The sequence below is a fragment of the Drosophila tropicalis genome, unplaced genomic scaffold, assembly GCF_018151085.1.
Source record: "Drosophila tropicalis isolate 14030-0801.00 unplaced genomic scaffold, ASM1815108v1 contig_1187, whole genome shotgun sequence".
Taxonomy (NCBI): Eukaryota; Metazoa; Arthropoda; class Insecta; order Diptera; family Drosophilidae; genus Drosophila; species Drosophila tropicalis.
In genome coordinates this window covers 535,646-559,556 of record NW_027172559.1, presented here as the reverse complement: position 1 = coordinate 559,556, position 23,911 = coordinate 535,646, and the positions used below count along the sequence as shown (strand labels likewise).

At 32.7% G+C, this 23,911-nt stretch overlaps 2 protein-coding genes across 2 annotated transcripts; one reads left to right on the top strand and one right to left on the bottom strand.

Moving 5' to 3' along the window:
* Nucleotides 1-220: 220 nt before the first annotated feature.
* Nucleotides 221-19,073, bottom strand: LOC137577044 (uncharacterized). The gene is made up of 2 exons (XM_068290409.1): nt 18,649-19,073; nt 221-1,782 (listed from the first exon to the last, which is right to left on the bottom strand). Exon 2 carries the CDS (start codon nt 1,659-1,661, stop codon nt 1,479-1,481), a length of 183 nt encoding a protein of 60 aa, XP_068146510.1. The 5' UTR covers nt 1,662-1,782; nt 18,649-19,073; the 3' UTR covers nt 221-1,478.
* Nucleotides 18,804-23,911, top strand: Cyt-c-d (Cytochrome c distal). Its single transcript, XM_068290398.1, has 2 exons — nt 18,804-19,211; nt 23,409-23,911. Exon 2 carries the CDS (start codon nt 23,431-23,433, stop codon nt 23,746-23,748), a length of 318 nt encoding a protein of 105 aa, XP_068146499.1. The 5' UTR covers nt 18,804-19,211; nt 23,409-23,430; the 3' UTR covers nt 23,749-23,911.

Here is a 23,911-nt window from a genome sequence, read left to right as displayed (position 1 = left end):
TTATAGGTATCGATATCGATTGTAACAGCTGTTGAAGATAGCAAAGCCGGCAAATTTAAAAATTTTAGCTTCATTTGCTGATATGGCCAACAATTAGGATTGATACTGAAAACAACGTAATGACAAATTTGAAAGTAACCTAAACTTACTTTTTTGCTTATTAATGACAAAAATACACACTTCATTTCTTTTTTTTTTAATTGCATTGAACACTCAACAGTTTAAAGACTTTATTTATTGCTCGATATCAATTTATTGCATAGACTTCAACATTTTTTGCTCTATGTATGATGTGTTTGTGTGTGTGTGTGTGTTGTAGTAGTTGTTGTTGGCTTTCTTTTGGTTTTTTGTTGTATTTTTTTAGTACAGGATTCGCTTACTAACTAATTAATAATTAAAATTTTCTTGTTGTTCTACTAGTTGTTGTTCTTTGTTCTTCTTTGGGGTGGAGGAGGGCTTGTCAAATAAATTTTTATTGCATATTGCAGATTTATTGGCAACATTGTTTGGGGGGGGTTTTATAATAAATGCAATTTATTCATTAACTATTGCAGATGCTGAGAGTGAATGTTAAATTTGATTTGTGTTGAAGCGTTTTCCTTGACACTATTTTTTTTATTTATTTATATATATATATATAATGTATGTATATGGTAAATATATTCCTCTAATATGTATGTATGTATATGTATACATGGTATTATTATTGTTTAGGTATTGCAGTTTGCATTTTTAGTTATTACATATATATGTATATTTGTTTTTATTTATGTATATGTATGTTTTTGTAGATTTATCTATTTAATTGCCATTTTCTGTTGTGACACGCAAAAAACAGTGGTAAATTACAAAAATATATATTTATCATACAAGTTCGAAGCTTGCGCTCGCGATCCTCCTCGCAATTATGATTGGTATTTCAATTATTCCATTTTTAAAACTTAGAAAACCAAAAAAAAAAAAAGAACCGCAAAAAACAAATAAATGAAATTGAAAATAAGTAAACTACATAAGTATTTTGTTTTTGCTTTTATTGTAATTTCATTATGTTTCATTTATGATTTCTATTCAATGTTGGTTTTTGTTTTCTCTGACTTATTACAATACAAAAGGTACGAAAGGCGCGAGAAATTCCCCTCTTGAAAGAAGAATTTACACTAAAAATTGACTTAATTGTGAAAATTTTGAAATTAAATTTTAACAGATTGTGTTTTTGTTTTTTCCATTCATACATACATACATATGTATGTACATATATGTATGTAATTGTTTATGTATGTAAAGTGTAATTTTCTTGTGTGTTTGACTTAAGAACTACATTGCTGGGAAAAAATTGAGAAAGTGTTATGGAAAAGCAGCAACTAGTACGAGTATCTAATATAGTGTTAATTTTTGTTTTCTCTTTTTTTGAATGATTTTATTTATTTTTTTTTTTTTTTTGGGATATGCATCCCGTTTTTTTCCTGGATTTTGTCCATCTACTCGGCACGACATAGCAATGAGGCGAAACGGAAAAGTCTCATCCAACTGAAGAGTTTCGATTCGATTAGATTCTCCTCAGCCGTTGAGGTGGTCATTGAGACCCGTGAGGAATTTGAGGATTTACTACTCCGTTTCTGATGCTGCTGCTGCTGCATGATCCTCGGCGAGCTCATCTTCATTATGGAGTAAGTCGTTTTGATGCCTTTTTTGGTTGCGCACGCCACAAATTGTGGGCGTGTGCTACGTGTGGTAAGTAAGGGTGAAACAAAGAACCGACAACAAGTATCTACCAAAAATTGCCTGAAATGAAAACAAGAGAGAGAGAGAAAGGGAGAATGAGATTATTCAAGTGGCCACTGGCACTCTCAATGAGTTTATGCTCCAAGCATCATTCACATACACTTGATGCGTAGAAGTGGTTGCCCATGCCCTAGCCCATGCCTTGAACAATCGTGACATTTGAACGACAGTCAGCAAATCCCCGGAAATCTCCCCAAGGACTTGAACGACTTGCTGACTGGCAACAAAATAAACAACAATTTCCTCGGATGTAGACGTGGGGAAAAGTTAGTCCTCATATTAAATTTTATAAGTTTAGTTAAAGTATTTAATCAATAAATTTATAGTATTAATTACTTTTACTTGTCTAAAATGAAATAACCAATTATAAAACACTTATTGTACATCCAAAAAACATCCTTGCCCGAACCCATAAACTTGCACTTATTGCAACTTCCCACAACTTAAATCGAAAGCAATTTCTACTTGCTCCTAATCCAGAGAAAATCCACTTAATATTAAAATAACTTAATAAAACTTATTCTATTCACCTCTTCCAACAGGGAAATTGTATTTATGGTATATAAAGTAAAATTTCAATTGAGGTTCTCCTAGTTTAACTTGACCTAAAGGTCCTTAACATATTGGCAATTATAAATTTGTTTGAAACATGTGTCTTCTTTATGTTATTTCAAAATTTAGGGTTGAAAACTTATAATCACAATATAATAATCAACTAAAAGCTTTAAATGATAGTTAATTATGGTTATTAGCTATAAATTAAAGCTTTTTAATATATAAAATCATATCTTAGAAATAAAAAATCGATGTATCAAATTTGATGATACACAAAACATGGTAAGAATATATTTCTATTTCAATTTCAGTTCCGTTTGATTTCAAAATTATTTCAATTTCGTTTCCGATTTATTTTCATTTGATTTCTATTTCATTTTCATTCTTTCTCATTTCTGTTTAGTATCAATTCCATTTCATTTCAATTTCTTTACTTTTCATTTCAATATCATTTTCATGACATTTTTAATTCATTTGCATGTCATTAAATTTTGATGCATTGTATTTCAGTTTTACATATATCAACTTTATTTCAATTTCATTGCAATCATATGTATTTTAAATTTATTTCAATCATATTTCAATTTTATTTTAATTCAACTTCATTCAATTCAATTTCAACTTCATTTCAATTGTATTTCCATTTCATTTCAGATTCATATCATTTACTTTGTTTATCTTTCTTGTGACAAAAAAGTGGAACTAGTTTCAATTTGAGAATTTCGTTGCTCAACTCTAATGGTTCCGCCCCCAACAACAAAACTCCCACACCCATTCAAGCTAAACACACACACACATTCATACATACTAAGATGACCTTGCCTCATATGCCAAAAAAATACAAAAAAATGAAACCGTATCGAAAATTGTTGCTCCAGTTTAAGTTTGATCTAATGTGTGCCTAACCAAAACTAGCCAGAAAAATGCGCTTCAATGACAAACTTAACGCTTCGTTACATAGAAACACAAACACATAGAGAGAGAGACAGGGAGAAAAAGAGAGACACAGAGACAGAGAGATATGTATATATAGAGGGGGGTATGAGATAAAGATACAAATGTATCTGTCAAAAAACAAAATTGATGTTTCGTTTAATTGAATGAAATCCTGTCTTCTCGTCATTCCCCGAACAAATGTCCCATTTCATTTGTAATTGTGCAATAGAAATGAGCTACCAATTAATTTCAATTTCCATTTCCATTTCAATTTTACAATCTCAGCGTTTTAGGTTTTTGTTTTTTTTGTTGTTTTCTTTGCCATTTGCAGTTGTCGTTGCCCAAAAAGTGCAGTCAGCTCATAAATAAATTCATATATCGTACATATGTACATATATATGCCACGATACTCACAGACCACGCGACAGCTTTTAGTTCAACAAAATCAGAAAAACAAAGTCGGCAACAAAAAAATGATTTGTTCTAAGAAGAAACGCCCACGCATTTTTACTTTCAGTGCTCTTTACCAAAGAAAAGAAAAGAAGTAAAACGATCTTATATTCTTCGAAATTTAAGTTTAAGTACTTTTTGTAAGTAAGTAATTAAAGTGTTTGTAGATAGCAGTATATGTGGATAATTCATACCCAAGATAAAAGATCAATAACGAATCCGAAATCAACGCGATTCTTCCTAACTCTTTCCCAGGACGCAAAATTCCCAAAAACTTTATAAATCAGCTGATGGTATTTATGGCAAATAAACAAAGTCCTATCTACCAGATTCGAAAATCACAAAAGTAATTGAAATAAGTTTTGCAAAGAGCATTAAATTGTCTATTTAAAAAATAAAATTACATTTTTCGTATGTAAATTATCTGTCGACTTTCTGGAAACTAAAAAAAACTCATTTCACATTCCTCTGTCTTCTACTACATTGGTTTTCTATTTCGTTTTCGGCTTTTCCTTTTCGTTTCCTTTGACAGAAACATTTTGGGAATGGCATGGATTCGGGATTCGAGACTGGAATGGAATGACGAGAGAATATTTTCCTGCATATACCCTGCATAAAACCATTGCTTAAAGGGGGGCACATGCACGACTAGAAATATTTGTGACATTTCTTTAATATGTATATATTTGTTTTGAAGCAATGTTTTAAATTATCATCGGTTGAAATATTTTGAAGTTATGATATGAAAGTGGATCCTCTTAAAGTGATGTTGATGATGTGAAAATCGTGAGTTGATAAAGGATTTGCATAAAGGACATCATTTGATTGTTGAGTGAAGCCATTGAAATATTCTCAAAACTTCTTAAACTTCTTAACAAGGGGACTTGTGACTGCAAAGTCCCTAAAATAATGGAAGTTTGAATGTTTCTTTGCGACGGGTATCTCGAGGTCGTTCCATTTGACTTGCTCCAAAAGAAAAGAAAAATGTTTCTTGGTTTTGCCGCTGCGCTTTAATCTTTTATGGAGACGACGGATGCAGCTGCTGTTAAACGTGGGCGCCACAAAAAGCAGCCCACGTTGTCACCTCTCCCCCCCGAGCGAGTGAGCGACACTTTGTAGCCATTTCCATTTTCATTTTTGTGTGTCATGTGTGTTCTCCTCCTCCTGCTTCTTCTCCTTCTACCAGCAACTAAAACTAATGATTGAACTTTTCCCCTTCCCTTCCTACCCTTCCTCTGTGTTTGTGCTCGCTCTTCTCTTTAGTGTCTCGAGGTCTATGCGGATCGATGACAAAAAAAATTCCTGGAGATACATTTATTTTATTGCCATGGCCAACGGGGCGTATACGTGATGTTTTTATTGGCCTTAAATTAAGAGTATCTTGAGGATTATACGGTGAGTTAGATGGCGTATGGCGCCCCTTATCCTAAGGGCATCGAATTTCATCAAGTCTTTTTGATGATGAGATGAACTTTTGGGTTTTCTTGAGCACACAAATCAATTTGATGACTTTTTTTTGTATTATTATTATTCATTCTGTGGTTTTCTACAATTGGCAATTCTAATTTCTAATTGGCATCAATTTTGTATAACTTTTTGCTCGACACCGAACAGCGGAATGAACGAACAGCCGCTCACATTGACCCACTTGGCTACTCACACTGTGTGTGCAACAACAACGACAACAACAACAACAAAATTGAATGCAGTTTGAGCCTGTGCCAAATTCAATTATCAATTTCTGCTATTCATTCCACCTTTTCACACACATTTACTAAAAAGTTTTGTTGTTTCTCTTTACTTTTTCAACTCTTTACATCATCAGAATCGTCAGCCAGAACAGAACTGGAAAGGTGGCAAAGGGGATAAAGGGGTGTGGTGAAAGGGGACAAAATGTTGTTGACACGTTGTGGAGGGCGTCGAACAACTCTTGTGAATGAAATCGAATGAAATATTTATTCATATATACATTTTACACAATTGTAGAACATCACTTTTTATGACTTTCACAAATTGTTAATGAGTTTTTCCACACTTTCATGGAAATACAGACAAATATATGTATGCGGCTATTTTTGAAAGGAACTACACAACCAAAACACTTACACATTGACATGATTTTTATCTAATGCTCAACGAAATTATAAGTATCATCCAAATCTTTTCCGAATGATCTCATAAATAAAATTCCAAGAATTTTCTGTACATTTTTGTATTTATTTAAAGCCAATATCCATTCGATTCTGATGTCGCCTCGACTTTGGTATACCATGCAGTAAACAATTTGAATTTATATACACAATTAGGCAAAATTATTTAGATAAGATAAATATATACAATTGCAGCTCGCTTTACAAGGTATGTATATACATAAGTTTCCGACAAAATCATGTAAGTCGAACTAAAAATTTGTATATGGGAAAACCGTGTAAGCCAAATCAGACTATAAATAAGCCGTTTAAGACATCGGTCAAATTCTAAATATATGTAAATATAGTTAATAAATTATCAAGCAAACTTATTCGCCTTCGATTAGTCTTCACAAAAAAAAAATGTGTAATGACTTATTTTGATCATTTCTTTATATTGTTTTAAGTCGAGATCAGGATCGTCGGAATACCTCGTCTGAGAAAATGTTTTGTTGGTTTTCTTCTTAGTAACTGTTATTTTATTTAAGGGGGAGTTATTTAATAAAGAAGATTTGTCACTTCTCAAAATCAATTACTTTTGCAGCCCGGCCAAGAATTTAAGTCATTTTCAAGTCTATTTTCATGATATTTTTTGATTGATTAAAATAATAAAGTACATTATCAAAGTGTTAGAAGGGAATGGAATGCTTTCAAATACCGTTTATACAGTGTCTTACCCTGTCCCTTATATGTCCCTGTATTTATAGAAGAAATAGCTTGTTAATTTTGATAAATTGTATATGTAATTGTCAAAATATTGTAGTTAGGTTTACTTAAAGAAACGAATTAAATAATTTACACTTTGTTGATTTTAGAAAAATATTTAGAGACCTTTAAGTTATTTGTAAATTGCTTTGCCTTTGTGAATAAATATAAAAAAAACATTTGTGTTTCGGTATATTTTATTTTATATTTTAATATATAACTTTAAATCAAAACTATAAGATTCCTTTTTATACATACACTGCCAGCCACTTGAATAAGAACACCCGAAATTTGTTTTTGTTTGATTTGTCTACACAGGAATTTTTCATAAACACTCCCACATTATTATATTAAAAGTTAGTTTAGAAAATTGTGTTTAAAATTTAAGCCAATATATAAGGCATATCCTTATTTTCAAATTCAATTCGTTTCTAACTAAATTTGTTAACTTGCTCCAACACAATGTTTAATTTCAAAAATGCTTGAACTTTTATATAAAAATTCCAAAAAAGCTTGAAAATTAAATGAATTTCTGAAACTAGAGTAGATCTGATTTTAAATTTTCCTACGTTCTGACCTATCCCACAAGCCATTGAAAGCGTATTTAAAAAGTACCGCTCGACTAACGCTAATGGCAATTCTCATTAGACCCGCTGCGCCTAACTGATGCTTAAGTTTAGTATTTGCATCTTTCCACCCGTTTGTTGTTATTATCACCGTTCATTGTTGTGGCTTGTTATTTATTATTATTATTATTGCAGGGAGTCTGTCTGTCCGACGGGCTGCCCCATTTTATTGCCCAACTCTCATTGCTATCTTCCTGCCATGTCACTTGTCTTCCATAGTCATCATCATCATCATCGTCATCGTCACCGTCAACGACATTGTCGTCTCATCTCCTCTGACTCTGGTTGTTGTTGTTGTTCTCTCTGGCGGTTTCAATTGCATTTCAAATGCAACGTTATCAGGCATCAACTAGCGCGTGCCAGTTGAGCGCTCCGCTGACTGACATATGACCACAGACCACAACTGCAGCCACCTCTCGAGAGAATGGGCGACAAACGGACAAACGGTTCAACCCACTTTTAACAGCAAACATCCGTCTTTAATGAGGCTTCAATATCACTTGTCATGCCTAGTAAACGACCTAAACCCGAGAGACACCGAGATAATAATCAGATGACAATACTCCACAAGCGGGCCCCCTGAACTCTTTCGATAACAACAAATAGTTTATAATTTTAGGTCACACTCGAGACGCATTTGTTTTTATTTTTCGTCAATTGTCTATGAAACCTTGAAGATCTATCTCTTGGGTGTGCCACGAGATCACGAAAAACAACAAATCTATCTGAAATGACATCAGAGAGCATGAAAAATCGGCTTTCAAGAGAGACTTGTTCAACTTGAATGGCAATTAGAAGGCTATGAATATTAACAATTTGTTTTTTTTTTCCTTCTTTTTTCCAGTTTTCAGTTACATCATGATGTGAGAGACGACTTTAATGTTTTCCTATGGCATAAATATTTATAAGAATGCTAATTTTCAGTCTTTTCAGTTGTAACAGTAAACGAACCAGCAGCAGAGGCTGTGAAAAGTCGCAAAGCGAAGAGTAAACAGCATTGTCTTGGCCCAGAATTGCAGTCAAGCAAAGCAACATACTAAAAAGGCCCAGACCCAAGCCCAAGCCCAAACCCAGTACCAGTCCCAATCCCAAACCTAAGTCAATTTTACAAAACGAAACCACAAAGTACTGCGGTTGCAATGAAGTTTCTATGCCCTATCGGTTTCGCACTTACACCACTCACTCACTCAGACACTCACTCAACCACTCATTGACTCACTCAGTCATTCATTCACGCATTCGACCAAGCAGTAGCAGTAGCAGTCAATCGAACTGAAACCCATAAAATACCAAGGGGTTTTGTTTACAAGATTTTCCTATTAAACCCAAGGTTTGTAGGCAGTTAAAACTTAAGAGAGCCATACGATATGGTTTACGGTAGAAAAGTAAATATGTATTTAAGGATTTTTCACAATTTAAATGCCACATTTGTCTATGGCAAACTTTAAACACAAATTTTCATATTTACTTTCTCTCAACAGATCATTAAATAGATATTAGGAATACATATATTTTTAACTTTTTTGAAATGTCTTTGAAAGGGAGTAGAAAGAAGCTTAACATTCCCTGAAATGGCTTTAAAAATAAAGGGAAAATATTTATTTTGTATTAACATTCGAATTTAATCCAAATTTTTTTTTCGTATATAATAAAAAAGTGAAAATTATATCAATTTTCTCAATTTTGTCTTAATTTTTACGAATAGGGTTTCTTTTTGAATACCCTTAAAACAATTATTTAAACTTTTAATAATGATTATTATCTAGAAAGAATTTCAAATCCCAGAATCTTAATATTTTAATAAAGTATAAATTAAAAATACTCAAAAAAAAATCAAACTTTTTGCTTTTATTTTATAAACAATTCAGAACCAAAATCTATGTCAGATTATGGGATCGGAACAGTTCGAACTAAAAGTTTCCCAAATAGTTATTTATACTAGAATAAAATGAGAAAGCTGTGACTTTAAAATGAATTAATGATACGAAAAATGTAAATTTAGAAAAGATTACCATAAGAAAGTTGGACCATTTTAAGGGGAAATTTATTGAAATATGTAGTAGGTAATATTGAATTCTTTTTCAAAGATTTTCAATTGAATTATAGGGGTTTGCGTATTAACTTGGAATACCTTATGGCTTACCTCTCTCTCCAGGCAATTTCAAAATTTTTCTAAAACCAAATTTAAAAATGAAATTATACTTAACTTCTATATTAGAGTGATAAAAAGAGTATAGCTCTTAATGTAAAAAAAAAAAATAAAATCGTAGAATCGAAAGAATAATATAATCAAAAAACATTTCAAACATTTTTTCTATAAATTGCTTCAATATTGTTGAAAAAATAAAAAGTTGAAAAATATAAAGTTTTGAAAATTTTTGTCAACCTTAACATTTAAGCCGGGTCGAGGTCAATCTTGTTAGTGTTACATTTGAAAGAATCATCTTTTAATGGTTAATTTCTAGGCGGCTTAAAAGCAATGACTATTGTTAATAAATATTTTGAATATGGAATTTAAAATAGGATTTCGGAAACGCCTTCTTTTCTGTTTTACAAAGATCTTACTAATTGTATAACAAGTTCTCCAAGGATATATAAAGAGTGTCTATATAATTGTTAGATTGTTTAGATTCAGATGAAATATATGTATTATGACATGGCACGAGTAAAAAACAAATATAGGTATTTGAAAATTCCAGCCAAATGTAGAAACCAATAAAAAATCGAACTAAAGAAAAATGTTTTAGTCCAGAACAGAATCCTAACGAAATCAAAAATCGAACTCCATCAAAATGACCTCATATGAATCCAAAAGGATGTGATTTATCTAGCCAAATCTATAAATAATCCAATTCAATATCAATGAACTAAATCCGTAAAGGGGGAAACCACTTTGTATGTCATATAAATTTAAGATGCAGTTTCTTGGCTTTTATTTGGATCAAAGATAATATACTCTCTCTATGTAGGGCATAGAGTATATAAGTATATAGCAAGTGCCCTTTTTCTCTGCACACCTTTCTTTCCCCCTCCCCCCCACCGCCATGCCACTCGTTTTTGTAACTGCGACATTGTAACAGTCTAGTTAACTTGCATCTACAAATGAATTGTATCTACAAGTTACTTTACAATGGCTATGTGGTTGTTGTTGCTACTATTTTTTTGCCTCTATAGTTTGCTTTTTTTTTTCTTCTACTTTTACAACATCGTCGTCTTCTTCTTCTTGACTGACTTTAGAAACGTGTGTTGTCATGTAAATTACCTGAAAATAGCAACAACTACAACGACAAAAAAAAGAAAAAAAATTGTTACCTTGCTCTGCGGCTTTAGGTAGCTTTTCGTAAAGAGAAGACACAAGACAGAAAACAAAAACAAACAGTAGAAAAAAAAGCCTGAGAAAAACAAACAACAAAACTGGGTGGATAAGCAGGGGAGCAAGAGGAGCTAGACAAGTGGGGTCAGACATAGACAAAGACGGAGACGGAGACAGAGACAGGTTAAGTTGATCGTGTCCAACAGCTGTTGGTCCAACTGTCAGCTGGCCTAGAGAGAAATGTATAATTTAGCTACATGAAAACAGAATTAAATGATGTCCAAAGGAAAAACCAATAGTAATTTATCTATTTAAATATTTGCTTTTTTACAGGGTAAACATTTAAAAAAAAATTTTTTAAATTTCAATTTGTTCTTATTGACAAAATCTTAATTCTGATAACTCTTTTCAAAAAACAGTCTCTTAATTTTGGAGTTATAAAATTTCTTCAAGAAGAAATGAATATAAACCAATAACATTTGTTTTATTAGAATTTTATAAGTACTTCATTGTAAGTTAAGTTAGTTCAAGAAGTTAATGAATTTCAGCAATAAACAATTGGACAATAAACTACTCATGAAAACGTTAATAAAGCTAATAAAATTCAAATGTTTTTATAACTCGTTTCAGAAATTAGGTTAAAAGAATTTAAACATACAATTATTTAAATAATTCTATTTCTGATAAGCCAAATTTAATGTTAAATGTATAATATTTTGGCATAGAGGTCAACAATTAAATACAAACGACAATACATTTTATTGAATAACTTTTATCTTCTACATTTGCTGGAAGATATAATATAAACTATTTAATTTATTGTCCAAATATGTACAAACACATGGAGAAGACACATATAAATAAACATGTTAAATAAAATATTATGTCTTTAGTTTAATGGAATTGCATTTAATTTGAAAAACATTATGGACACGGGAATAATCAAATTTTCACAAAATTATCTCAATCACACACACACACACACTCATACCTCACATACAAACAGTCCTTCCCCCTCGATATATGTAAGGTACTTTTACTAATTTATTGTATTTGTATTTTATTTGTATATTTTAGCATTTTCCAGACATTCATTTGCCCACAGCCATATCCATTTCCTGCCATTCATGTTTGACCTAAGACACACATAGCAAATATTACGTATACGCAACATACTAAGAGCAAATACAAATGCAAATAGTAAATCATTATTGCACAGACACGCACACATAAACACACAGAGAGATAGCAATAATAATAAACAATTAGGGAAGCAAAGAGAAGAAAAAAAACCAATAAACAATAACCACAAAAAAACCAAAAAAAAAAGGCCACACAACAACATAAACAGTGAGACCAACCAATTAATTTTACCAGTAATGAAAGTTTTGTACTCTTACAAAAGTCAAATAAGATCCAGAAAACGGAGAGAGAATTCGATATCTTGGGAATGTTTTTAAACCTTTTTAATCTCCCTTCTCCCTAAAGGGACAAAGGAATCCGAAAATTAAAACCAATTTGATTTTTATTACATCCAATTACAGTAAACAAAGCCTATTCCGAATTCGCTTTATAGACGGAAATGTTCCACGATATTGTGTATAAGAGAAGTTTCAGTATTATTATTAGGAGTAACATCAGAAATATGTAAAGATTCTTTTAGTATATAGATTATAGTTTTAAAGTGTACTTTACTGTAATCGAATTGTACTTTAATTTGTTCTGTCAACTCTACTTCTACTTGGTGGTCGAAATAGGAAAATTACCCATCCAAAAACCGAGATTTTACTTTTAAAACTGGTACAATTTTTTTCCTCAGAACGAGTTTACCGCCAAAATGCCAAATTTTTGTCCAAAACACATTATTAAATAAGTTTTTTGAATACCAAAATTTGAAAGGTAAACAGTAATTTAGGAAAAAAATTGTTTGATCTACAGAGTCGAAATTCTGTCATAACAGTTTAATATATAGCCTTTCACATCTGATTGACAATATAATTATATGGTAATTGGTTTTTGAATAATTGTACCAGATTTATAGATTATTACTTGGATAAGTTAAGAGTTAAGTTTGGAGATAATCGCTAAAGAACTAAAACAGTTTTTCTAAACAAAATAATTTGTTGGTTAAGCGCTTTATATCGAGTCCGATCTTGATAAAATTTTGGCACATTTATACAACATTTTGTCTTATAATATTACAAAATTTATTTGGATACTTGCTTAAAAGTAGAAAATTATTGTTAAGGTCGTTGTTTTCTACTATTCGTTTCTTTAGGAACTATATGGTAACGTCACTCGATCTTTATGAAACTTGGCACAGACATTTGCGTCTTTATAAAACATAGAAATATCAATTCTTACGATAATGGGCATTATTAATAGGGAAGTCATTGATCGCTATTTCGAATAATCTTTCGAATGGGATCTATGTATATGATAGTCCCTCAATCTTGAGGAATTCTCCAGCCCTAAATTGCCAAAAAATATTAACTTTTAGAATAATCGCAGGAAGTTATTGATAAAAGTAGCTCAAGTATAGTAGTCCGATCCAGCTGAATCTAAGATATTCATTATATTTAACAATATATATGATTTAAACGATTTTTCTCTTCTGTTAAGATAAATTTTTACTACTGTGGTAAATCGATGCTTATTAACTTTGCATTTGACAACTTGCTTTTATAATTAATGATAGGTACCCTAATTATGTTAGGGTATAGCAAGCTAAATGAACTTCACTTCAAATTGCTTGGCCAGCGGCTCATTAGCAGGAAAAGAAAAGAACTAGATTTGTGTATAGGGCTTAAAGAAAGAGGGAGAAAGAGAGAGGGAGAGAGAGAGAGAGAGAGAGAGAGAGAGATAAAGGGGACGGGTGTTAAGAAAGGGCAACTTCATGATTTTATAGTTCAACTTACAATCGCTTACATAATGATGGGAAAATGTTGTTGTTGTTGTGTTTTTTTCAAGTGTTTCTTGAGTTGTTGTTTCGTTTCCTTTGCCTTGATAAGAAATTGCGGCCATGTCGCAGTTCGGCAGCTTAACTAATGGCCACAATTTTAGGCCGCCTTTTTTATGACCGGGCGTAAAATTGTTTTAAATAAATTAAAACCAAACCTAATGAATATTTAAATGAGTCAATAAAGACAAAGAAAAGGCCATAGACGAACAAAAAAAACAACAACACAAATGGAAATGAAATTGGAAAAGCAACACCAGAAATTATATTTAAAACAAGTTTCTTGCGGCTTATAATTAAGTTTTAATAATTATAATTAGTGGTTTTTAAATTAGTTCATAAGAAAGGCAAGCGAAACCATAATCATTTCGGTATTTCGTTATTTTTATTGATAATTTATCAAAAAAAAAAAAAAAAAAAACTAGTCTAGAGGTCTAAAGGTTATCTACTTATATTTGTATTTAAAAAAATAATGATAAATACAAAAGTGAATTTGATTCTCTTCTAATTATTGATCGATACCGTTATAAAACGGTTAATTTTCAGGTTTTTTTTAAAATGAAATCTTTTAAATTATTCATAAATCATTTATTTATTATGCATTTCAAATGATTTGCCATAAAAACTATTTGAATATCTCAATGACTTTTCCCCATTTTCAAACCGTGTGTGTGTTTGTTGTGAGGAGGTGGAAAATTCGTTTCTCTTCTTGTTTCTCTCACTCGAGTGTTTTCATGGCAAATGCATAATTTAGGTGGAAAAATTCTTTTCATTTCAAGTGCAAATGAGTAAACAATGATGACTTCGTATAATTTTATGGCCACACGCAGTTGGGGCCTCAATTTTCATTTGATTTGGTTTTTTTTTTGCATATTAGATGAAAACTGCTTTTTCCTTTTGGGGTTTTTTTTTTGTTTTTTTGCTGCTGGTTGACCTCTGGTCTATCGATTTTCGATTATATCTAATTGACATGCCAAGCACACGCCCATTGCCACGCCTACTTCATGCTGTCTGTCAAGAGTTGAGATGTACTGACTTCTCGTCTCTCGTCTCCTAAAACCATTTCCATTTACTCCATTTTGACACGCTTCTGGAATTTAATGAATTTTCCTTCATACTTCTTACCCCTGCCCATCCCTCTCCATACATTATACATTTTGTTTCTTTATCCTTATTTTTACTTTACGTTTGTTTGTTTGCTTGTTTCTTTTAGCTGAATGTGTAAATTTCTGTGCATAATTTATGCCCCATCCTTGTGTTCCATTTGTTTGTTTTAAAGGTTCATTCTTCCCTTTCTGTTCTCTCTCTCTGTTTTGAGCTTATTGAAAGCCTTAACTAATGTCTAGTCATTAATTTTCAGCTAATCGCAATCAGTCAAAGCCATCAAATGGTAGAGACCTTTGAGCCCTCCCCCCCCACCCTTTGACAGTCTTCCTTTCTGTAACTAAGCTCAAACATAACAGCAGAAAATTTGATCAAGATTTGAGTGACAACCAAGGCTCGTTAAGATTGAGTGGTTTTCAATTGATTTTCCTGTGCAAATATTTGGTATTAAGATATGGCTGTAACTCATTATAATGATTTAAAAAGGAAAATGAAAAGGGTTTTATATAAAAATCTCAAATGCTATAATATTTTTATACGTTTTTTCAAGTGGGTAAATTCATTTTTATTATTTAAGCGTAGGAATAAGATTTAGAGGACAAAATGTAGGATATATAGATTTATATATGTATATACATATATGTATATGTACATACAAAAGTTGTTTACTAAAGTTTGGACAATTGTTTATACTAGTTAAAGTTAACAAATTCTATTGCATGGTTTGGCTTACAAATTTTTGCTCAAATTTTTTTTTGATTTTTGGAATTTATTTATTTGAAAATCAAATTTTTGACTTAAATAAGAAAAGGCGACATAATTATTTCCTTTTTTTTTTGCATTTTTGACTATTTGTAAGATCTTTTTCTTCATATTCCTGAATTTATAGATTGCGAATACAAAATATATCAAATTAGCCGTAGAAGAAATTGTCTAAAGACGAATAACATTGATCCTAGGCGGAGGAGGAGAAGGTTTCAGGCATTTTTATATTTAAAATTTAACACACTTTCGATGCTGGCCATTTTGTATGTATAAATATTTATAAAAATACTAGAAGACTCACTAAATAGGCGTAAAGAGAAATGAAAGTCACGAAATTCTTCGAAAAACCGATGTATCCGACTTCTCAGGCGGCCTTCTTATTAATTTTCATATTTAATTTCATCAAAGTAATTGATTTAAAAGTTCTGAAAAATCCTTACTAATCTCAAAATTATATTAAAGATTATCTTGGTTTCCAAAAATACTTAAATTTAATCAAGAAACTTGGTTCTTTTTTGACTTTTCTTACACAAATAACTGATATAAGGACTTACCCAAATTGTAAGTTCACGTCTGGCATTGGCCATGGGTTTGTAAATAATGAATTTATGAAAGTTTTTAAAACATTTATATAACAAAAAAACTTTTTAATAAAACTTACTGATTTCTTTGCCTTAATAAAAGTTTCTCCCTTCTGTTTTATTTCGTTAATTTATCAAAAACTTCTCATCCACAAAAAGAACAAACCGAAGGCAATAAAAACACAAAACCATTTGTACGAAAGAAAATAATAATAATGACAGATACTTCAAGGCACTCAACATATAACAATATACACTCAAATAGATATCACACATTAGCCTGAACTCTGTTCCCCTGGCCCCACTCCTTCCCACTGTTCGATGATGTTTTATTCTTCCCACTTTATTTATCAGTTATCATAATGCTTACGCCCATCTGGGGTTTTCACTTTTCCGGCAATTTATTTTAGTCAATTTTTGTTCTTTATTTTTCCTTTCTTTTTCATAAGCACCACAGCAGGGGCAGAGATGAATGGGAAGGGAAGGCTGGGGGGGGAGTGCGCTTATCAGAAAATAGTTATACGCCTCTGCTTTCCCCGTATCTCGTACAATATTTGCTCTAATCTGTTTTTCTTTTTCTTCGTTTTCTTTATTTGACCTGTAAATATTGATTTCCCTTCTTATACCCTGTAGTTAATAATGAAATGGGTATATTAGTGAAGTGTCGAATCTATGAGATTGAGAACAGCGAATACTATTACATACTTTACAGGGCATTTATCCCCCATTTTACTTCCTTAGATCCTACTTAAGACCTGTGTCCGTTATTACTTTATTCCTAAGAAGTTTACAGGGTATCTTTAGGTCGTTCCTTTGAATTGCAACTTTTTTTCGTGGAGTTTTTCTAACTGTTGATATGAAAACGACAACAAGTTCTGATAACTTGTCTCTCGTCCTACGTTTTTGTTTTTTGTTGGTTGAACATATGGAATTTATTAAGCACAGCAAGTGCATTTTATGATATGATAAAAGTTTGACCTATATATATAGAGCATGTCCCATATACAATATAAATATGTATATATATATATGTATATGTGCTGATTGATGGCCAACTTAAGATGCGTTTATTGTTTTTAATGCGACCATTAAATGGTCAGTTTCGTCATTAAATTTAATTTGAGTACTCACTCAAAATAACGTTTGATGAATATTAATTATAAATTTAATTGCATTAAGCAAATTAATTAAATTGATAGCCGACAACAGGCGTGTCGGCCTATATTATAACTGCATATACTACATATATATAGTACACACAACAAAAAAAAGATAAATTAACAATAAGGAGGAAAAAAAGCAATTTTCAACAAACAATGGAAAATTGAAGCTCAAAGGAAACTTTTCTGTATTGAAAGAAGTATGAATAGAAGGAGAATATATATACATACATACATATATATTATCATATGTTTGCTTGTGTATCTGGAGTGACATAATTGGAGTCCATACATATGTATATATGGACCGATGTGAAAAACCTTTTATAAACTTTGCTGTAGAATTAGATTATCTTTTATTACAAAAGGGAAAAACAAAGTAAACAAAAGAAACGCAAAACAACAACAACAAATACAAACATATTGTGTATAAACTTGAATAAAACTTCAAAGGAAAAAAATATGGAAATAATCCTGAGAACTAAAACAAAAAATACGATAATCTTTTTATGTTTTTCTTTTCCTTTTAAAGGGAAAACAACAACAATATATGTTAATTTAAACTTATTACAGCTTGAAAAATCTTTTTGTCTTTAAGTCAACTTTATATAAAATTTGTCTTCTGTTTTAATCACCTTGAACTAAAACCAAAGCCACTTCTTAAAATATTAATTAAAATATTTTAATTGTTTTTCAAGATATGCATAACAAATTCAAGGATTATCTATATAAAGAGATTCCTAAAAACACCATTAAAAATTGTTTTTCTAACTTATCTATTCAAGAAAAGTTTTTAAGAAAAGATTGCATAATATAATTAAAGGTTCTTTTAAGAACTCTGATAAATTTTCAAATGAAGAAATTGAAGTTTGCACAAAGTCAACAGGCTTACTATATTTACATTCCTTAAAACTCAATTTAAAGATTTCATTATAGATTAGCTTGTGGGAAAAGTTTTTCCTACTTATATAATATTCTCAGACCAAAAAATAAATGAAATGAAAATGAAGTTGCACATGAAGCATCTTCTGGCACTTATCTGGCTCATAGAAAATCAATTTCTCTTTACTTTTTCCCCTAACAAAAGCAACAATTGCCATTTTTCTTTTCCACCCACAACCCTGACCCACCTACCTACCCCCCACATCCATTGTGGAAAATGCAGCTTATCCTAAGCCATAAAAGTGAAAGTCTCAAAAGCTTTTTTTTTTTTTTTTAATTTATTACAAAAAAAATAGAAAGAAATTCAAATCCACACACAAAAAAAAATAAGATGAGAACTTCGGACCATAAAAACAAATGGAAGGAAAACCAGTTGAGAGGAGGAAAACTAAAACTCTTTGCACAGATTACGTAAAATTGTGTGAAAGAGAGCCATGTCTATTGCTGTCTCGTTCTATTACTCTTGGCATCTCTTTTTGCGTGTGTGTGTGTGTGGTTTTTTGCTTTGCTTTTTTCAAGGACACCCTCTACATCCGGACAAGGACACGCATTTTAGCGTCGTTACACAACACTGAACTTACCTTCAACTGCAAGTTGGCAGCCCGTTTTTTTTGTTTTGTGATAGCTTTTATTAAGACGTTGAATTTATTTTTATTCGATTTCAAGTAGGCCTTGACAATTTGTTGTTGAATATTTTTCCAGCAGTCAGCTGTCGTTCAATTTTTTGATTCAGAAGACAGAAAATTTCCGAAGGTGTACGTGTAACGCTTCTAACAAATTGAACGTTCAACAAAAACGTTGTGTTCCTCTACAGACATATACAATATATATATATTGTATTATATATATACTTGTTTAATTGTCGCTAAAACTCGTTGGACGTCGCTTATATTTTTTCGTTATATCGGAGAAGACCAACAATCGGCAAAGACGCGAAATAATTTACAACACGGAGGAGGACAACCAAGAAAGAACGAACGGTACACCGCGAGCTCCAATTTGCTTTTGAATCGTTGAAGCATTTCGCCGCTGTTTTGTGGTGCTCCCCGATAGCAGAATTGTCCATTCGTCGCTCTGAGCGTTAACAGAGAGAGAGAACGAGTGAGAGCAAAGCAACAAGCAGAGCTAAAGAGAGCAAGCAAAGGTAAGCATAGTCTCCCCTTGGTAAAACTAGCTCCACACACACACACACGCACACTTAACATAACAGTGGACACAAGAAGACTTCTATTAGTTTTCATTTTAATATTAACTTCAGTTGCGTTATTGGCATCAATTTGAATAATTCAATTTAAGGATTATCTGGTTTTCGACTTACCAATTTATGTATTCAACATTACAGGTTGTTCTGTATATGCATGTTTATCGAATGCCCACTGTACTACAGAGCAATGCATTTGTTCCAATGCGTAGGGGGGGACACCGTTATTCATTCACAATTTGCTCTCTTGATTTCTCTCTCTCTTTTCGCTATGTCTGTTACTTTTTCCCTGCTTATGTAACTTGTACTGAAGGATACCAGCATTTGGGCAAGGAGGGCATATATAGTTTGACAGGGGGCTGGCGGGGGAGGTATAGTGTGCTAGGGGTAGTGTTAGCTTGTCTCACACATTGAAGGGCAGTCAGCGACCTCGTTCTAGAAAAACTGAAAAAAAGGCAACAGCAGCAGCAGCACCCTCTGAGAAAGCGCGTAGAATAAACATTTTGGAAACACACACAATAATAAAATCGAAAGAGAAATGAGAGAAACACAAAATGAATGAAAGAAAAAGAATTTAGGGGGCTTACCCTCCTCTACCCCCCACCATTCTGTTATTTCTATGCAGGCCACATAATGAAAATACTGATGGCAGTGGGTGGGTGGGGGTTAGTTGGAGGAGGGGTTGTGGAGCCCTTGTGATGGGTTATTCCGGCATCACATCAAAGCCAAATCGAATTGCGCAACAGCCAAAGCACAAATTTTGACGTGACCGCTGAGGAAAGCAAGAAGGAGGAGGATGGATAAAGGGGACAAATGCGAAAGTTATGGCTGCTTGATTAAACTGGAATTCTAGTGGTCAATTTGAATTCCGGGGAGAGAGAGAGAGAGAGAGGGGGGTTAGTTGGAGAATTAGAGAGGCAATAAAAACCGTTTCATCTATCACTATAGTAACCCTGCGAAAGTGGCTTGGTGGCAGGAGCAGTTTGAAGTGGTTGCATAAAACAAATTGAAAATTCGTTCATTGGCTTCGTTAGTTTTTCCATCATGTAACGGTACCTACATATAACTGTTAAAGTGACCGTTATAAATTAGCACATTTTTTAACCATTTCATCTTCACGTATTTTCTCTTTTCTTCAGCTGCTAAAAATGGTTGATTCTTATCTCTCTTTCTCGTACTATTTCTCTCTTGCCGTAAACTTTCGTTTTTCACGATATTCTTGTCTCCTTTTTTGGCACACATTTTTGTATATGTAATATGAAAAGGCGGTAGGAGAGACTGTTTCATACATATGTACATAGGTAGGAGAAATTAGATTTTTAAGGTTAGATACGTACATGTGGACTTTTTTGTACGGATTTATGTACATACATATGTATTTACATTTAATTAAAAAGAATCAATATCCATTAGTACGAATATACATATTTATTTTCTCTCAATTTTCTCCTTTTCATTATCCTCCTTTTCATTTATTCGAACACTTGAGCAATGCTTTTGGGATCATTCTCCTAGACAGGAAAATAGAACAAATTCCAAGACTGTTCCTTTTTTACTCTCGGTGACCATAGTATCCTGTGAAATAATTGATCTAATTGGTAAAGTTTACATAACTCTTTCAACCAAAATGCATAAATCTTTTAAAATGTATTTAATTATTTAGATAGCTTATCCAAAAATCTCAATCCTTTTTCTGCTTTTGTGTATCTCGTCCTATACATATCCTTTATTCTATTCTAAAGGTCTGTTTTTTGAACCCATTGACCTCAATTCCGCATACATACATATGTACATATGTATGTATGTACATCCATACCTTTTTTATGGACTTCCGCAGCAATAGATCTAACAAACAATAATTCCTACATAACCTCATTTACCTCTGGCCATATCCACATACAAATCTTCCCCTCTGTCTCCTTTTTTCCTTGTCCTCTTAGTGTGGTCAGCTCAAGCGTAATTTAATTTTGTGCGCCATTTATTTATAGTGGTCAAGGGGGTCAGCCATGATGGAGTAGTGGGGGAACTACTACCCAAAAGAGAAGAAGGGGTAAACTCTGTCTTAGTTGTTGTTTGGCTGCAGATAATTTATGAAGCTCGACGGGCACAAATTAGGTTAGGTCAGCAGCAGGATATGGACACCTGATGCGAATGCCTTCCATCTCCCAATTTCGTTTTTCCCCTCTCTCTCTTTCTCGCTCACTCTCTTGTAACTTTCCTTTTGGATTTTACGTGCCCTCTCGCTTTGTGTTTTTGTTTGTGTGGCATCTGTTTTTGCCACCAATGGCAGCAGAATCGTGCGTAAAATGCGTTTTAATTGAAAGGAAATGTTTGATAAGGCAAGTTAATGACTTTAAGAATACCCTGTTAGAATATTTTTCTGAAAATATTAATATTTAATTACTGATTAACTTGGGGAAATAATTATTTTTGTTCTGTTATCCAATATCCCCTATTTAACTGGATTCTAGGGTATCGAATGTTTGAAAGACCATGTGGTGGGTGATGGGGCCTGTGGAAAATACTGGATGGGCGTGAGGGAGGCTACCCGCTATCTGCTAATTGAATTACCTAACATTTCCTTTTTACTACATATTTCAAAAATGCCGCCAAGTTCTCGAGTGCAATGTGTGTGTGTGTGTGTGTGCGTCTTGCTTTCTTTATTAATACCATTTTTATTCAGTTTTCATTTTCCCTTTTTATTTGGTTGGTGTTTTTTTTTTTACTTGACCCAATTTTGGCGTTTTGCAGTTGACTTTCTATGCTCTTCCTGTGGCATATGCAATACTCTTTCTATCTCTGTTTATCTTTACTGTGCAGCCCCAGAGCCAAAGAGCATAGATGCACATGCACAGATAGAAAAAGAGAGCAAGAAAGAGGAACAGAGAGTGAGAGAAATGCGCGTAGCAGCAGCAGCAGCGGCTGCTGACGTTCGCTTGTCATTCTTTTTTGCCCACACTCCTCCACCCCCTCTAACCGAACCACCTCTCATAGCAGTTGTCATCAAAGTTTGTATTACCAATTAAATTAATCAGCGCAAAAAATAAATTTATGGTGTTTAGATAGCCGTCAGAGAGAGAGAGCTGGGGGAGGAGGTAGGGAAATATGGTAACAGTTTTAATTAGAAACCTTTTTAACATTTGCCAGAAAAAAAATACATTCATCCATTAAATGACAAATGTTTTTGGACTAATAAAAATACATTTTGATTTGCGCTTGTTTTTGTTTTTAGTTCAAATGTTTAGAGACAAAATCTGTCTCTATACTTAAGCAGAAATTAAAATTGATTTGAACATTTGAAACTTTACGATTCCTCACAAATAATTTATTTTGTTCATTGTTCAACTAATTTTCAAAACATATTATTTTTTATTTCTTTTGTGTTACCAATAAGAGGAGACATCCTTTTTTTCTTCCGATTTTATTTCGATTTCCTCATTTTTTATTTTTGGCTCTTTTTAAAAAATCGGACAGAATATGTATTTAACGGTTAATTAATTTGAAAAATTATGAGTAAACATTAAATAAATATGAAAAACTCATAAAATATATTCAAATATTATTTTGCTCAAATATAATTCACAAACAAAAAAAATGATGCCCATGAAAAGAAGCCCAGACAAATTATTTCTAAAAATAGTTGACGAGAATCTCAAAAAATATTATTCATAGACATTCCTGTGGCTATGACGATTCGAGACTATTTTTGATATGATATATATTTATGCCGATTTTCGATTTTGATTTTGGCAAAGGAGACAGAGGGGAAGAAGGAGGAAAGACATCACACGCATGCCCAGCGCCAAGTCGAAAGTCACGCAATAGACACAAAGTAGACCCATATAGTCAAAGTCATGTTGTTGGGCAATTAACTTGGCAGACTGCGTGGCTTCTGGGAGCTCTTGGCATGTAGGCTTTTGTTGTATGACATAAGAGCTAGTATGAGCCACCCCTCCCACCTTCCACCTCCCGCCAACATGCCAGCCAGTCAGCCAGCCCCACCCACTTTATGTCACTAACGTCCTTGAGGCACAAATGCGTTGAAGGCTCCGTGTAATACGTAAAGCTCTCAAACTAAGGCGGCAGTGCCAGATGCTTTCTCTCTCTGTTTGTTCCTTCTCATTCTCATTTTTCTTGCAGAAGTTGTTGACGGTGGTCCAATATGGGGGCCGGCGATGCAGATAATGGCAAAAAGATTTTCGTTCAGAAATGCGCCCAATGTCATACCATTGAAGCGGGTGGCAAGCATAAAGTTGGACCTAATCTGAGCGGAGTTGTTGGACGTAAATGCGGCACTGCTCCGGGCTACAAATATACTGATGCAAATATAAGTAGGGGCGTTACATGGACAGAATCAAATTTGGATGAATATCTCAAGGATCCTAAGAAATATATTCCTGGAACTAAAATGGTTTTTGTTGGACTGAAGAAAGCCGAGGACCGAGCTGATTTGATTGCCTTCCTCAAGCGGGGCAAATAGAAAGACATTCATAAAATGTTCAAAACACAGTTCTAGATTTCAGTTGTGTGTTCCTTTGGATTTCAACTTCAAATATTCGAGCTTTAACTAAATTTAAATAGCCATTCAATATATCTTAAACTGGTTTAAATCAAGTATTCAATAAATAACACCTTCAAAATTA

Coding starts and splice junctions, on each gene's coding strand:
- LOC137577044 (XM_068290409.1), bottom strand. CDS start 1,661: ATGAAGATGAGCTCGCCGAGGATCATGCAGCAGCAGCAGCATCAGAAA.
- Cyt-c-d (XM_068290398.1), top strand. CDS start 23,431: ATGGGGGCCGGCGATGCAGATAATGGCAAAAAGATTTTCGTTCAGAAA.